The sequence below is a fragment of the Mustela lutreola genome, chromosome 17 (genome assembly GCF_030435805.1).
Source record: "Mustela lutreola isolate mMusLut2 chromosome 17, mMusLut2.pri, whole genome shotgun sequence".
NCBI classification, from domain to species: Eukaryota; Metazoa; Chordata; class Mammalia; order Carnivora; family Mustelidae; genus Mustela; species Mustela lutreola.
In genome coordinates, this window is record NC_081306.1 from 7638012 (window position 1) to 7655817 (window position 17806).

A 17806-nucleotide genomic window follows, 5' to 3' on the forward strand; every position below is an offset into this window, starting at 1 on the left:
TGGTTTGCCCACAAAAGACAGTATCTTATGCTGGGCACAGTGGGGGTAGCCTTCCCCTTGAAGGGAAATGACGAACATCCTAGTCCCAAAGTGCGTGGAAACTCTAAGTGACAGCTCTTCATGCAGTGAAGTGACCCTGCTTTGTGTTCCCGTGACACCCCAACCCTGTCGCTAAGCCCTGGCGTGTACTGGTGAAGAGCTCAGTCTTGGACCCAGCCCGCTTGAGGTGAGATCTTAGCCCAGCTGCTTCCTAGGTAACATTGGTGTGTTACATCAACTGTCTGTGTCTTGCTTTCCTTACCCCTAAATTTGGGAAAAGAGTTCCTGCTTCATAGGGTTGGTAGGAGGAATAAAAATAAAATAAATAAAAATAAATAAAAAACTTAATGCATTCAACGTACTTAGAACAGTGCCCAGCAAACTGTAAGTACCCATTAAGTGTGAATGAGCCATTACCTCCATGAGGACATGTATCGCACTGAATTACAATCGTGTGTGTGCCAGTTTGACTCTAGCTTCCAAGACATATGGAGGATTGGGTCTTATTCCTTAGGTAACTCAGTGCCAGCCCAGGGATGGCAAGCAGGGGTCTTGGTTATGTTCATCAATGACTAAATTGGCCACAGCAAGTGAAGGAGTTCAGAGAATATAGGAGCCGCTTTTTTTTCATCCTTCACTTTTTCTAAATTGAGATATAATCCACACACCATACAATTTGCCCTTCTGAAGTGCACAGGACCATTGTTTTTAGTGCACTCCATATTTGTCCAACTCTGACCACCCTGTCCTTCAAAAATATTTCCATCATCCCGGAAAGAAATGCAGTATCCATTAGCAGTCCCACATTCCCACCCCTTCTTCCTTCCCTGGCAAACATTAATCTGTTTTCTGTCTCTACAGACTTAACCTATTCCAGACACTTCGTATAAATGGAATCACACAATATGTGACCTTTCGTGTCTGGCCGCTTTTTACTTAGCACATGTTTTCCAGGTTCATCTGACATTGAATGATGTATCAGTATTTCATTCCATTCTCCAGCCGAATATTACCCCACTGCATGGCTGCCCCATGTTTAGTTTATCCATTCATCAGCTGCAGAGAAAGACTATTTTGGGGGGGGGGGGGATCCGTTAAGGGAGGTGTAAATCCTGGTGGGAGAATGAGGCCACCAGAGTTCACTGAAAGGTCAGGCTGATGACATGATGAGTTGCCACCATCTGAGTTTTTATTAGAAAAACTGGAGGTAAATATGCTTACTTAATTTTGATTGACCTCACCGGTAACTCAGATATTTTATTTTGGGACGTCTCTGTAGCTTCGAATGTGTTTAGTCTTAAGGGAGACCTGTTACTTGGAGAACTCACTTGTTTATCACATTCTTAGCTGTCCCTATATTTCCAAAGACAATTGAGGGGGAGGTCAAGCTGGCATGGAGCCCACCAATGGTAAGAAATAAGCACATTCCCTTCTTTGGACTGAATTTAGTTTTCTAAGTCATTGGAGGTGTCAGTCAGGACACTGAAAAAAAAAAATTCACTTTCTAATGAGGCAGAAGTGTTTAAGGTAATAATTTATAGAATGGGCTCCCAAACTACACTGGTTCTGGTTCTTGCTTTGTCAGTAACAGATGGTGTGATTTTGGGGAAGCTAATCTCTCTAAGCCACCATCTATTTATATGTAAAATGGGAATAATAATAATGATACACACCTCATGTGTTTTGTTTGATGAGTTGTTTAGAACAGCTTTGGCATATAGTAATTGTTCAATAAATGAAGGTACTGCTTTAACTATAAGCATGTTTATGACCTCAAAAAATAACCTGGAAATTAACAAAAAAAGATGAGTCTCAGGGATGGTAAAATTTGCCAGATACTCACTGCCAAGGAGATGTAGAGATGAATTTAATTTTTCATGTAGTAAAGATGGCACATTATTGAATCTATAGCTTCTGAGAAGAAAGGATCCTTACTACTTGCTTTTAGGGGTTCCCTAAAGATTATACAGGCAACAAAAGTGAAAGTGAACCAAAATCATTTAGAAGATTTTTGTCAGTTGAACAACAACAAAAAAAAAAATGAGAAAGATTTGTTAAGGAAATGATACAGACAGCTTTTCTCTGTGACCTGCATGATTTAATTTTAAAAATTCTAAGAAGTCACCTAGTGACCAGTGAAAGGTAAGGGGCTTGGGGGCCAGAATGAGAGTTGTGGTCTGAAGAGCCACTGTAGGACGTTCGTTAAGGATTGAATTCAAGATAAGTAACATAATTACCACATGGTAACAAGGGCCATACTTGGTTTGGATATCAAATGTGTGGTGACGGAGCTCTCAAGTTCTCTCCTTCCTTCCCTAACAATGCTTTGTGGCTGGCCAGACAAGATGGGGACCACGTTCACCACCTCCACCAAGAAGGAATAGAAATAGAGGCTGTGGGATTTAGGAAGGATGAGGAAAAGTGCCCAAGAGGTCATTCCAGTGGATGATGAAAATGAGAAGCAAGAAATGAGATGAGTTGAGGGAGTGAACAAAGATCTAACTGGGGAAGTGAAAGACCGTGATGATTTAGAAGAGTGATTTATAAATGGATGGAATAGATGTCAGGAAGAGGTATGTGGCCCTCTGAGCTGAAAGACACCTCTGGGAATATGGTAAAGGACAACACATCCATTGATCTGAAAAAAATAGAAGAGCCTCATAAGAGAAGGTGCAGGGAGTTTCATGTGTTCGTTCCGCAGATACCTATTGTGTGCCTACATTGTGTAATGCGCTGTGCCAAGGGATAATGTGTGTGTCTTGGTGAACCTGCCAATCAAGTGTAGGTCTATAGGGGGTATTGTGTTTGTTTAGACCAAAGCAGTCCTCCAAGTTGCTTGAGTAGCTCACCTGGAACCACCCTGAGGATTAGAGGAACCCCCTTGATCATGAAGGTGTTGCTTCTATTGACCTATCTTCTCTGTCCTCACTGTTAAAGAACGTTGATTAGTCCATTTGATATTCCAGTTCCCAGCCAGGCAAATTCCAGGTTGGTTCCAAAGCAGTCCCCAGATAGGTTACCCAGAGCAGAACACACAGGAAGGCTCAGCAAACACCAACTGAGTTGGCTCATCTATCTACCCTTTGCAAGGTTCCTCTGGACTTTCTCCTCCCTCCTCAGACTCTCAGATTTCTCAGTTATAATTAGTGTTACTCTCCTTGAAAAAAATAAAGATATATGCCCTTTGAACTTAACCTAGGAATTCATTTTTAAGTGTCTTCTCAGCCCAGGACATTTCTCCCTCTCTTTTGGCAGATTTAGAGACTTCAGGTTTGTTCGAACAGCAGAATTACTGGCAGGAAAACTGCCTCTGCAGCCTCATGAATATCAGGATGTGATCCAGAAACACTGCATGGAAGCGCGCCAAATTCTTCTCAACAAGTCAGTATCTGGCCCCAGAATGGAACGGCATCACAGTATCATAAACTCTGTGGAGAGAAAACTAGTTCCCTGCTGGTCTTTGTGACTCCCCATGTCCACTCTTCTTCAACCCTCACTCCTGGTCCCCCTCTGCCTTTCTGAAATTCTCATTACTCTTCTCTGTTGGGGGTACCACTTCTCTTCCCTTCCTCTGAAGTCCATTAGGACTTGCTAGGTTACACAACAATGCATTTGAATGACCTGTGTTCAGGTGGCCCAGATAAACAACTACAACTTTGGGGGTTAGGGAGGTGACAATTCCTTTTTCTTTTGCAAATGCATGAAAGACTGTGTCCAGAGCCAGAGAAATCACCTTTATGCAAAATGATGGCAGTAATACCTACCACAGGGTTTTTATTATCAGAGATAATGTATATGCAACTGTTGGCACATAGTAGCTGCTCGATAAATATCCTAGTTACTGTCTTTACAACTATGGCTGCTCCTAGTACTTTTCTGGTTATTAGAGGAGTGCTTTTCTAGCAATCAGAGAGAAGATGGGATAGGATGAAAAGGCCAGTGGTTCCCACTGGGAATTAGAAACTGGGGGAGGTAGGAAGAAAGAACAAGGTGTCCATTTCTTCTTTTGCTTTTCTTATTTCTAGTCCCAACTTCTGAGCAGAAGCTGCTGTCATACTGGAATTTCTCTTCTTAGGTTTTCTTCTTTTTCTCCTCTTTCTCTCTTTCCCCCTATAAAATCTGAACAGAGGCCAGGCATTTGCCGGAGAAAGAAGTTGCATGGAGCATTCCAGTTCCTTAGGCCCCTTCACCACAATCTCTGATTATAGTGAAGAAATTAGAGACTCCTGGAGGAGGACACACCACCAGCATTGCTTGTATATTTGGGCATTACCACTGGAAGAGTAGTCTCTCAATTCAGATCTTACTACTTTCTTCTCTGGAAAGGGATGTTGGCAGGTTAGATGGCCAGGGATATGAAAATACCGATTTGGAACGGTGCTTAGTTGGGAAGTAAGCCATCTGCCCGGTCACAGAGTGTGGGGACTGTCTGATCAGACTTCTCTGAGCTCAGAAGAGCTTGTAACTTGGGTCTTTACAGGTGGATCCTGTCTTTACAGGTGGATCCCAACCTGTGCCCAGCTTTTCATCTCACAGAAGGAGCATTGGGTCCATTTTGCTCCCAAAAGTGACTATGACTCCTCTCATAACATTGAGGAATATTTTGCTTCTGTTGCTTCCTTCATGTCACTCCAGCTGAGGGACTTGGTCATTAAGTCTCTCGAGGACCTGGTCTCCTTTTTCATGATACACAAGGTATGTAGGGGATCAGCAGTAGGCCCTTTTACGGGGAAACAACTGAGACAATCAGAATTCCATCACGTAGGTTCTCAGCTGTGAGGGAAGGACAAAAAGTAAAAATTTTCTTGATTGCCACACACATCGGATCATTATCAGCTCATGAAATCTTTCCTGAGATAATTACTACTAAATTGGCTAAGTTCTCCGGAAGTGGAGAAATTGTTAAAATTATTTAAGGAAAGATTGAGTAAAATGGAATTCATACCCCTTATAGGAGGGAAATAGTTCACTTTTTGATCCTCTCTGTTAAAGGAAGGAGTTGAAAAAGTTTTATTATAAATCTTTGGCTTGATATTTAGGGAGTGTTATGTGTATTGTTGCAGATGTTGACTTTTTGTTCTTTGATCTTTGAAAGGGGCATCTCTGATAACAAAAGGCTTTGTTGACCTAATTAGTAACTTTCTTCATGAAACTCCAGTGAAGTCAAAATAAAAGCTAAAAGCACCGTGTCCTGGTTTTCAAAACATCATCGCATCCCCTAAACTTAGATAGCCTGAGGATTAAGGAAGATTCATTTGGATTTCATACCACATGCACATTTTACCTTTAAAAAGGAGTAATAAAAATATAAAATTGCCTGGTTACAAAAGGTTAAATTCTAAGTATTTTTCCAAATGAAGTCAAGATGAACAACTGACCTTATGCTCAAAAAAATGTAGACACCAATGCTGCTGAATTTAGACTGTGATGTTAACTGTCTGACAAGAACCCATCTATAGATGTCACTGTAATCATCTACTTTGCTAAGCAGAAGAGACTGAGATGTGGGAACAAATCCCATTCTAAAATTCCACACAAAGGGAAAAGTAAAATCTTTGTATGTCTGAAAGAAGGGGAGATTTATGGGTATTTGATGCATGATAGCTATTCAACAAATGTTTATCAGTCATCCTTAAACAGATCTGGAAATGTCTAACATCATTGGCTTAGACAAGTACTTTGCAAGCTGCACTATGAACAGTTTCTTTAGGCAGTGCAGTTGATGAGAGGTAACTTATATTAATAGCCTGATAGGGAATTCTAGATATCTCCCTGCCAATATTTCTGTTGTAGGAAGGCAGACATTTTGAGTATGTAAAATAGACTATTCACTCATTAGCAAGCTCCATTTGAGGCATTCAGATAACTAAATATACTTTCGGATTCTGTCAACAAATTTTTATTGAGCACCAACTATGGGCTAAATGCTGCCTCAGATATTTTGGAGGAAGTACAGGGTTCAGACATGGATAGAATTAGAATTAGGTTAGAGTAGAGAAGATAAAATGTATGTATACACACACACACACACACACACACATACACACACAAACACACACACACACACACACACACACACATATATATATAATCTCTGCAAGAGAGAAAGAGAAAGTCCCGTGAAGGAAGTGGAAATTTAGAAGTTAAGAAGTGGAAGAGATTGTATCTTGCTGAAGAACAGGGAGGCTTCCCCAGGGAGGGGATTTTGAGCTGAATTTTGAAGGATAGGAAGAATTTGGAAGTACTAACGCAGGAATTTCTAAGCAAAGTAAGCATTCCGAATAAAAGCTTTGGGAAAGGGCGAGTAGGTGAGCTCAGGGTGGGCTATGCCGTACTTAGCCCTTCTTTGAACACGAATAGTGTGTGAGACTCTGCATTTCCTTTTCTGGTGTTTGTTTTGTACTGTGAATGGGTAAAATTCACTCCTTTGATTCTGGAAGGCCTTACCTTGTGACAGCCGCCATATCTTTTGTCTCCTAAAGGCTGGGAATGATTTTGAGGAGCCTTACCAAGAGATGGAGTTCTTCATGCCTCAGCTCATCATGATCAAACTTGAAGTCCATGATCCCGTTATCGTCTTTAATCCATCTTTTGATGACTGCTGGGAATTAATACGCAACTCTTTCTTGGAAATTATTAAGAACTCTAGGGAGATCCCCAAGGTATAGTATCAACTTAATCATTTGTTTTGCTTTTACTTACTGAATAAAATAAATTTTAAACAGCTGTTTGCACAAGGTATTCAGTTAGGGGAGTCTTACGTTGGGAGATAAATACCAAAGTAAAAGGAAGTATGCCCCCCCCTTTGGTTTCTGAAGATTCTAAGAGCTCAAACCCCATAAAGATTTGGGCCATAAAGAAATGTCCACATATTTGAGAATTGTGCTTTTATTTTTTTTATTTTATTTTTTTAAAAGATTTTATTTATTTGAGAGAGAGAGAGAGTGAGTACATGACAGGGAGAGGTGCAGAGGGAGAAGCAGACTCCTTGCTGAGCAGGGAGCCCAACATGGAGTTTGGTCTCAGGACCCTGAGATCATGACCTGAGCTAAAGGCAGATGCTTAAACAACTGAGCCACCCAGGTGCTCCTACTTTTTTTTTTTTTTTTTTTTTTAAGATTTATTTGTTTATTTGAGAAGGAGAATGCTTGTGCACACAAGCAGGAGAAGGACAGAGGGAGAGGGAGAAAATCTCAAATTGACTCATTACTGGCTTGGAGCCTGACGTAGGCCTTGATCCCAGGACCCTGAGATCATGACCTTAGCCAAAATCAAGAGTCAGACGCTTAACGAACTGAGTCACCCAGGTGTCCCAAGAATTGTACTTTTAATAAGAGCATTAGGAGTGACCAAGTAGAGTCCCCCCCCCCCCACCCCTGTCCGGCCCACCATGATCCAAATTCAAAGGAGCAGATATGTCCCAAGTCATATCCAACTTGGGTTGATTCACGATGGAACAATGCCATGAACCCACCAGAACCTTGATAAAACGATATCTAATTTAGTTCTTGACGTTCCGTGTGTGTGTTTGTTTCTTTGTTTGTTTAACCACTACAGGCATCAAAGGGAAAGATTGAAGCTTACCTTCCTGGTTCAAGCCCCTTCCAGTTTCCTTCCCAGGATGGCATTGCTAATCATGTTCCAGACGCTTAGCAGACTTTTAGAGCTGGGCAGGATCACCCACATGAGTGTGACTCTTTTGTGATCTGTCTTCTGTTTCCCTCTGTGTGGTTGATGTGGCAAGACCAGTGTCTAGCCCCGCATGGGGAAGGAAACTGGGGAGTGTTTTTCTCTCTCTCTCTTCTCTCCTACCCTCCCTCCCCAGAATTATGTGTCATACTCAGATGCTCTTAAGTACTCTTCTCTTTGCAGTCATGTACTTAGAGGATTCTAAGAGCTCAAGATTAGAGCTGGGGGCTATAGGCCAAATGCTCCAGTTGATTTCACCAGATAACTTTAAATTTGGGGTCTCAAGCCCAACCAAGCCTGGTTAACAAGAAAACTGGGTGTGCAGAGGGGGAAGAAACAGTGGGCTACTCTCCTACCCATCCATATTCCTAGGAAGAAAATGAAAGAGAGGACCATGTAATTTGGAAGGATAAGTGTGGGGCTTGGGGACAGATTAAGTACATACCAGTCAAGTTCTCCTTCACTGCTGTTGATTAGCAGTGCTTGCGAGCAGCTGGGCTAGGAGAGCCCAGGGCTCATGTGGCTGCTCCAGCAAACACCCAGCAAGGATGGTAGTAGATTTAGTGGATTGTCATAGCAAGAAGATAGCAGTCACAGGTCAAAGTGTGTACTGGGGTTGAAAACTAGACCCAGGTGAATGCCAATGGGACTTTATCAGGCTGTGAGGAAAAACAACCCAGGCTCAACATTCTCCATCTAGAATGCCTACAGCACTGCCTCCTGCCTCAAACACCTCACACTGTTTTATCTCTGAACTGGGTATTATAACTTTAAAATAATAGCCCCTCAGGTTGAATATCTAATAAGATCTAAGAACAACAGGTGGACAGTATCCCCGACCCTTGCCAGACTTGTCTTTTTTATGGTTAAATATGTTTTATTTAATTAATTTTTTAAGATTTTATTTATTTATTTGAGAGAGAGTAAGGGAGAGAGCACAAGTGGGAGTAAGGGCAGAGGGAGAGGGAAAGGGAGAAGCAGACATCACGCTGAGCAGGGAGCCTGATGCAGGCCTCGACACAGGACCCTGAGATCATGACCAGAGCTGAAGTCAGATGCTTAACCAACTGAGCCACCCAGGCACCCCTTTATTTATTTTATTTTCTTAAGATCTTATTTTTAAGTAATCTCCACACCCAGTGTGGTGCTTGAACTTCATCCTGAGATCAGGAGTCCCATGCTCCACTAACTGTGGAGCCACTAACCGTGGCAGGCAGGTGCCCCCTAAACATAAATTTTGAAAGTTGGAAAAAATGTTAACATGAGGCTTTGAAAATGCAAAGAGAAGCCTATTTATGAGAAGGTTACTAGAGGAAACCAAAGTAAATATTAGAAAATAGTTGTCTTAGCAAAAAAAAAAAAAAAAAAAAAAAAGAACCATAAATGCTATAATACTGATTGAAATGAGGAGGGGAATGAGAGGCATAAATAAAATGAGGTGGGCTGAAATAAGGAAGGGTTTTCTAAAACTAAAAACGCAATAAGGAAAATTTAAATCTGGGGCGCCTGCGTGGCTCAATGGGTTAAACATCTGTCTTCAATTCAGCTCATATTCCCAGGGTCCAGGAATTGAATCCTGCATGGGGCTCCCTGCTCAGTACAAAGCCTGCTTTTCCCTCTCGATTTGCTACTCCCCCTGCTTATGCCCTCTTCTGCTCTCTCTGTCCAATAAATAAATAAAATCTTAAAAAAAAAATTTTAAATCCGCATTAGCAACCATGTTAACGTGTTACTTTCATAATCAGAAATACACAGTCTTTCTTTCTCTCTCTCTCTCTCTCTCTCTCTCACACACACACACACACACACACACACACACTACTGTGGAAAGGGTCTCCTTGGGCCAGTGTCTCTCTTGATGGGAGAATTTTCTCACTCCAAGTGCCAGGGAAATCCCAAACTTGGGCAAGGGTGTAGGCGTAGGCTCTGAGGGTGACCACAAGACCAGGAAGTCAGGGACCGGAGGGTCAGGGAGATCTGCAGATCGTAACCATGATTATCTGGAGAAGACAACACTGATCTCAGCTTAGTTTTACAGACTGCCCGATTTAAAGGGCAATAAAAGGTGTTACTTCCTCTTTCAACTGAAGACCTCTTCCAAAGAAACAATCCCTTATGCTGCCCATATGCAATCTCTTACATGGCCTAAATGTGCCATTCGTATGTCTTTAAACCATTTCATCTGTATGCTTGGCCAATGCCAGATCCTTCATCCCTTTGCTTTCAACTGCTGTCTTCAGTATGGCCACAGCCAAGAAGTTGTTCCTCCACTGGCTTAAAAACTTTTGGATTGTCCAAAGAAGGAACACAGACTATTTGCACTAGCCTTTCCCCCTTTCTAAATCAGTGCATTCCTATCTGCTGTATGTAATGGCTGTCACCAAGTAGAGCTCTCTGACAGTCTTTGCTGGGACCAATCACTGTTAGCTTTCTTAGAGGGGAGGGCACCGGATCCCCAGCAGGGACTTGGCCATCTTCATGAGTCATGCAAGTGAGAACATTTCTCAGGGACACACACATGCCATGAAGAAGTTAGAGAACTTGAATTATCAGAAAAGATACTGTTCTAGCTTCAAGACCATAAAGCCATGGATTTCCCCCCCCACCACACCCCCCCGAGCTGAGAGAAGCATCTAGTATCTCTCCTTTTCCTCAGATGAGAAAATGGAAGTTCAGAGAGGAGATGTAGCTTAGCTAAGGTTGCATGGTTAGTTAGTGGCAGAATCAGGATTAGAACTCATGTCTCTAGTAGCTTTTCATTAGGAAAAGCTGATGTGGGCAGGGGACAAGGAACATCACTATAATATTCATTCAGTCACACAGTGTTTATTAAGCACTTAACTATGTGCCAAGCACTTGTTGAACCCTTCACAATACTGACAAAGTGAGATAGGATCCAGGCCTTCATGGTATTTAAACCTATGACAAACGCAGAGAAGCTCATTACACATTATTTAATTATGATTGTGCTGAGTGGAAAAAGTTTAGAATGTAAACCTTAAGCAGGGAAACCTAACATCCTAATTGGAGGCACAGGGTGATTCTTCATGGACCGGAGACTTGCGAGGATGAGGAAAAGATAAGTAACCCAAAACCAGGGAGAAGAAAGTAGAGGATAGTTCTGGCATTATCCAAGAGGAAAAAGAGTGAAAATGTATCTGGTGTCCCTGAAAATGTGTCTGCTGCAAAAGGTTTTACCTTTTGGTGCCATTCCCTTCTTGTGTCTCGTGGATGTCCTGTGACATCAGAGGTGGTTTCTGTTCTTTAGGTGGAATCTATCCTGTTCCCGGAGCTGAAAGGCTATAACTTGATTCTTGGAACTGTGAACACTGAAGAAAAACTAGTTTCTGATTTTGTGGATCAAACCTTTGAGGTATATCAGAAAAATCAAGTTGGCCCCCACAAGTAAGTTGGTTTACTTGTAACTTAGCCATTTTCATATTGGTTTGCTTGTCATCAAATACATGGTCACTATTCCCACACATCAGAAACACATTCATAGTAATAATAGCCAATGCTTACAATGGTATTACTGCTTATTCCCATTTTACAGATGAGGAAGCTTTCCCAATATTACACTGCAAATAAATAGGAGAGCCAGAATTCAAATTCAATTTACAGGTCCACCTCTATTATCTGAAAGCTATGAGGACAGACAGGTTTTGGCCTTTAGAAATTTCTGGATTTTAGAAAAGTAACATAATGATTATATTTTATACAATGATGCAGCTTCAGCAGGATCTCAGGAAGCATCCCTTAATGAAACATGTTGATACTTCTACATTGAAAAATATGAATATTCCCCCAAGTAGCCTCACATTGGTTTAGGCCAGCTTTTGCCATCCAATAACATATTGAAGCAGCTTTCTGTTTTTAGAGGTTTTTGGATTTAGGGATTAAAGGAAGGGGATTGAGGACAAGTTATCTGAATGCTCTTTAATCATCGTACTGTAAAATGTCTCACAGTTGCTCATGTGAGCAGTCCCTAGTTTAGGGGCTCATATAATACAGCTTCCAAAAGGAGACACTTTGAGAAGGAAGAGGGCTTTATTAACAATTGCTGTGGGACAACAAGTGTAAATCTGGGCTCTCCCAGTCAAACCAGAATACATGGCTCTTGACTGTGGCTCTGTCAACATTTTAGACCAGAAAACTCTAACTGTGAGGAACTGTTGTGCCATGGTAGGATGTTTAGCAGAATCCCTGACCTATACCTATAGGTATAGGTATAGCCAGCAGGATCCCCCTGTGGTCATTACAACCAAAATCATCCCCAGACATGGCCAAATGTCCCCTGAGTGGTCAGATCACCCCCAGTTAAGAACTACTTCTGGTCTGAAAATCATAGAGTCAATTTGGAATCTCTGTCCTTATGAATTTGATTTGGAGACATCTATCTGAAAGCTCTGTTTGCCCTGTTCTTGGAGTCTAACACACAGTTTGTTTGTTTGTTTTTTTGGACTGACTGGTCCTCATATTATATCTCAGCTTTAGACTCTCTGAAGTATTGGCCAACTCCTGGGCCTGACAAAACTAATTCTGCTTACTCCATTATCATCTTTATTTTATTTCACTATTATTTTATTTTATTATTTTTATTATTTAAAGTAGGCTCCATGCCCAGCGTGGGGCTTGAACTCATGACCACAAGATCGAGAGTCACATGGTCCACTGACTGAGCCAGCCCGGCATCCCTAATTCAAACTTAAAGTCACAGCATCCCAAATACAACCTCCAATTTGAGAGAAATCTGTGCAGCCATTTTTGCATGATCTTTTAAGAGAGGAAAACTTAATTTTATCCAATAGATTTTAGGTTTGTTAGTTCCCAATTTTCATCTTAAAATTTAGACATAGAATTTTATTGCTGAACGAAAGGATAGGAACTAATGTTTATTACAGATTTACTGTATATCAGGCATTGTACTAGATGCTTTATATGCACATTATTATAGGTAAGCCTTAAAACAATACTACGAGGTGTCATCATTTTCACTTAAAACTAAAGACACTGATTTTTGAAAAAGAGAAATATCTTGTCTAAATTCATGCAGCTAGGAAGTGGCAAAATTGGAATTTGAAGCCAATGGTCTGAATTCCCAGTTCACTACACTTTTTGCCACATTCTGTTTCCCTTTCCTGGCTTGGGCTAATTTTTATGATCTTATGTCTTCATTTGCCACTCTTCGTAATCTGACTTGGTGACCCGTATTTGCATGTCTGATGTTATGCTCTTCGATTATGGCAGATACTTAAATGTCTACAAAAAGTATGATGACTTATTGGATAACATGGCAGAACAAAACATCACTGCATTCCTGAAAGAAAACCATGAAATTGAGGATTTTGTGGTGGTAGGACATATCATTTGATATTTTATATCTTGGTGACACATGCTGCACACAATCCAAGACATAGTCAGTGTGTTTGTTAGTATACATGTTGTGCTCAGCATTGGACTAGGTTGGCTGGTGGGGGGCTGCTGGGGTCAGGTGCACAGCGGCTAAAGGCAAATCAAGCTACCAACTGTGTTCCTTTCTACAGAGGATCCGTAGCATAAAAAGGCGGAGAAACGAAATTGCATCCATGCACATTACCGTGCCTTTGGCCATGTTCTGCCTTGATACCATGAGCCTAAATTATGACCTCTGTGAGCGAGCCCAAAATCTTAAAGACCGTCTGATCCAATTCCAAGTGGACGTAAACCGGAACATGAATACCAGGTACTGTTACTGTGGACAGAGAGACAACAGCATGGGGTGTGAACGGGACAATGAAAATGTAGCCAGAACTTGCACCTCCCAGCCATGACCAGACAGAACTTCTGGCTCAAGCTGTTTCTGCCCCAGAGTGATGGAGGCAGGGAATTCAGGTTCAGGCTAGAAGGTGAATTTGGGGCTTGGAGCAGGCAGGTGGGAGGCCTCCTGCAGCTGTCCATCTCTGATCCCTCAGCCTTAGCTTTCTTGGAGACATCTTCAGGGAGATGCTGCCCCATGCGCTTTGCTGTCTGAGGTCAGAGGCCCTTTCCCCGGCCATCTAGCATATATTCAGAGATAGAGGGTGCTTACTGGCTCCCCGTGGAATCACTCCCGTGCAGGTGTCTGCTGTATAGGTCTGAGGATTCTGTTGATCAATCTCAAGCTCTATGCTTCATTTCACTGGTGACTATATATTTGTCAAGATATCTTGGTTTCTAAGGGATAGAAGCTCAGATAGACTGGCTAAAATGAAAAAGGGAATTTGGAGCTCACATATTGAAAAGTTCGGGATTTGCCAGCTTCAGGCCCTCAAACCTGCAGGTAGGATGAAGCATCTCTCCCTCTACTCAGCTTTCATCTCTAACAGGCGCTGTCCTGTTTGTGGGCCCAGAAGCTCCAGGCTTATATCCTCTCAGGTTCCCATCCAGAGGGGAAAATGGTTTCTTTCTTTCCAGTTGCCTCAGAAAGTCTTGGCGTGTGTGACACCAGGCTGATGTGGGTCTTTTGGGCAGCACTGAACCAAACACCATGGTGAACTATTTGAAACTTACAAAATGATTAATCCACGTCTTTCTAGCTCTCTTCTTCAGAGTGCTTTTAGCTCTAGACTAAGATGATTTAGTAAACACTACCAGTACCAACAGTGTTATATGTTGTATTATTCTTATTACATATACATATATAAAAATGTAGAGAGAGAGAGAATTTTAACATTATGTAGCACCTTAAGTTTACAAAATACATTTCAGAAACTCATGAGCAAATTTTGGATAATAGTAAGCTACCGTTTTTCCAGCACATGTTATAGTCCAGGCACTGTGTAAGCATTCCGAACAGTATAGATCTAATCAAGTCTTTAGAACAACCCTAGGGGCACCTGGGTGGCTCAGTGGGTTAAGCCGCTGCCTTCAGTTCAGGTCATGATCTCAGGGTCCTGGGATCGGGTCCCGCATCAGGCTCTCTACTCAGCAGGGGGCCTGCTTCCCTCTCTCTCTCTGCCTACTTGTGATCACTCTCTATCAAATAAATAAATAAAATCTTTAAAAAAAAAATAGAACAACCCTAAAAGGTTGTTCACTGGTCTGTCCATTATGTTGATGAAGGAACTGAGACTTCCCAGAGGTTAGCAAGTAGCACATACAGGGCCTCACCTAGTTTATTTTGACCCCAGAGTCCTTGCTGCCAACCACCGCACCTACCACACTCAGCTTTTTCACAGAGTGATGAAATGGTAAGGTTCCTGGTTTAGGAGCCAGAAGATTTGGTTTTGAATCTAAGACCTTCTGTTGTGTGTCCTCTGGCTTTACCTACTAGATCTTCAGTGTCTTCGCCTATAGAATTAAGGTTTGGGGACCAGGACAATAGAAATACTTCAAACTAGTAGGATGCTTTCTTTGGGAAGTTTGAGCATCAAAGAAAATTTATTTTGTAAGAAGTAGTCCATTTTTTCATGTTAAATCAAAGCAACATGGTACTTTGGCCAGTCAGAGTATCCATCCTCATCAAAATAAGTGGTGTAATTAGGCCTTTTAGATGTAAGTGAAAATAAAAATCTCCTTGTGACCCCAAGGATTTCTAAGGATGCAGAAACCCCAAGGTGGTGGCTAAGATTCTTTCTTTCTGCCTTAAAAATAAATAATGACTCTGACTCACTGAACTCTCTCAACAACCCCAAGAGTAGGTAAGACAGATACAAGTAAGATCCTTTACTGAATGGAGGAGAAAATGAGGCCCAGGAAGAAAACCTTACTTGCCCAAGTAAGTGGGTTTGAATTTGAGTCTTCTCATCCCAAACCCTGTCCTTACCACTTCATTGTCCTGCCATTGCTGGGAGTGGGGTGCCTTTCTGTTGCCAGTGACTAGGTGCCCCCTAGAATGGGGGTGCTCTGCCCATAAAGGCAGGGAGGGCACTTTGGAGTGCACTGGTAGAAAAGTGGGCATGCCGTTCATACCCACTGCAGGTACGTTGGTTTAAAGCTGCTAAAGCAGAGACCTGAACTACTGATGAAAAATTCAAGGACCTGCATAGAGGTAAATAGTTATCCCTGTGGCCCAGCTGCTTGTTTCCTTCAGTGTGAGAGCTCTTACCCAAATAATGACAACAGATAGAGAGAGACCACAGACTGATGCAGGATTAGTTGGTCTCCCTTATGTTATCTCCTACACCAGAGAATAGCCCTGTGCTTGTGGAACCTCTGGCCTTTTAGATTTTAAATACCATCATCTGTCTATGTAGAAAGCAATGTTTTCTGTCCTCACCTTATCCCTGGATATTGGTAAGGTATTGTGTTGGTCAGATGCCTCATATCAATGACCCATACCAAGGACTTTTTGGAGAGTTTAATGGGTATTGGTTTTCTGCCACTCTTCTGGGCCTTTGCAAGAAGCTGATAACTAGTAGCCACATAATATTTATCCTCTGAATTCTCATACAAAAGGGAGGAAGGATGAGAGGACCTACCTGTATTGGGCTAGGCTAGATGCTGTAACAAATAGATTGAAGATGCCATGACTGAACACTATAGAAGTTTTTTCTTCTCGGGGTAGCTCCAGATTGGTGGGGGTGACCTACTATGGTACACCCAGAAATTCAAGCAGATGGTGACTTTACATCTTTAACATGTAGCTTTCAGGGCCATTCGAAGTGCTGACATGCTAGACAGTTGGAAGGAGGAAAGAGCGTGAAGAGACATGCAAGGACAGTTTTACGTGCTGCCCCTAAAGGTGATACTCATCCCTGCTTCCCATTTCATACTGACTGCAACTCAGTCATGTGACCATACCTGCAATGGACTGAACTGTCCCCTTCTCCAAATTCAAGTGTTGAATTCTGTCTTAGCCTGTTTGGGATACTACAACAGACTACCATGGGCTGAATGGCTCATAAACAACAGAAATTCATTCTCTCAACCAAACATCCATTCATTCATTCATGTCTCTCAGTTCTGGAGGCTATGAAGTCCAAGATAAAGTCTCCGACAGATATGGTATCTATTGAGAGCCTGCTTCCTGGTTCTATGTACATGGTCCTCTTCTTCCTGTGTCCTCACATGGAAAAATGAGTGAGGGGGTCTCTCTCTTATAAAAGCTCTAAACCCCTTTATGAGGCGAAGCTCTCATGAGCTACTTACCTCCCAGAGGCCACCTCCAAACACCATTACATTGAGGATTAGGTTTTAACATTAAAAATTTGGGGGTGCCCATGCATTCAGTCTACCGCAAAACTCTAGTGCCCGGTGCGTGACTACATTTGAAGCCAAGGCCTATGAGGAGATGATGAGGTTAAATGAGGTCACAAGGATGGGTCCCTAATCTAATAGGGCTAGTGCCCCCAATAAGAAGAGGAAGAGACGCCAGAACTGTTTCCCCGTCCACCACATGAGGTCACAGTGAGAAGGCAGCTGTCTGCAAGGAGAGAAGAAAGCCCTCACCAGGAACCAAATCAGTCAGTACCTTGACCTTGGACTTCGCCACCTCCAGAACTGTGAGAAAATAATTTTCTGTTGTTTAAGCCACCCAGTCTGTGATATTTTGTTATGGCAGCCCAAGGTGACAAGTAAGATATCCAGCTAAAAATACAAAGGAGCCTGGACATGTCTTCTAGGTCTGAAGTGGAGAATACCATGTAGTAGTGCAGTAGGTAATGTTTCTCTGCAGAAAGTTTCTAAGTTGTATAAAAATTCATTTCTAAAATCCTGGAAGCATCTGCAAAGATGGTTTAATTATTTTTTTCTTCAGTTCGGTACATACAATTAGCTTCACAATGGGGGTGTCTCCTTACTTTAAGAAGGAATATAGAGTGTCACTTATAATTAAATTTTTAAAAAAGGGGGGTGGCACCTGAGTGGCTCAGTGAGTTAAAGCCTCTGCCTTCAGCTCAGGTCAGGATCCCAGGGTCATGAGATCAAGCCCTGCATCAGACTCTCTGCTCAGCAGGGAGCCTGCTTCCATTCCCCACCCCCCCACAATCCCACCTCTCTGCCTACTTGTGATCTCTGTCAAATAAATAAATAAAATCTTTAAAAAAAAAAAAAAAGGAATATTGAGGACTGAAAATACTGAGAGAAATAGGTTTTTTTTAATTATGTTGTTAGTCACCAT

General features: G+C 42.0%; 1 protein-coding gene across 1 annotated transcript in view; it reads left to right on the plus strand.

Moving 5' to 3' along the window:
- DNAH3 (dynein axonemal heavy chain 3) overlaps positions 1 to 17806 on the plus strand; it is a 176080-nt gene that overhangs the window by 25396 nt on the left and 132878 nt on the right. Inside the window, exons 10-15 of the mRNA XM_059154472.1 lie at positions 3295 to 3420; positions 4539 to 4734; positions 6522 to 6701; positions 10997 to 11133; positions 12976 to 13081; positions 13272 to 13450. Coding sequence (XP_059010455.1) covers positions 3295 to 3420; positions 4539 to 4734; positions 6522 to 6701; positions 10997 to 11133; positions 12976 to 13081; positions 13272 to 13450 — 924 coding nt within the window. The remainder of the gene's footprint in view (positions 1 to 3294; positions 3421 to 4538; positions 4735 to 6521; positions 6702 to 10996; positions 11134 to 12975; positions 13082 to 13271; positions 13451 to 17806) is intronic.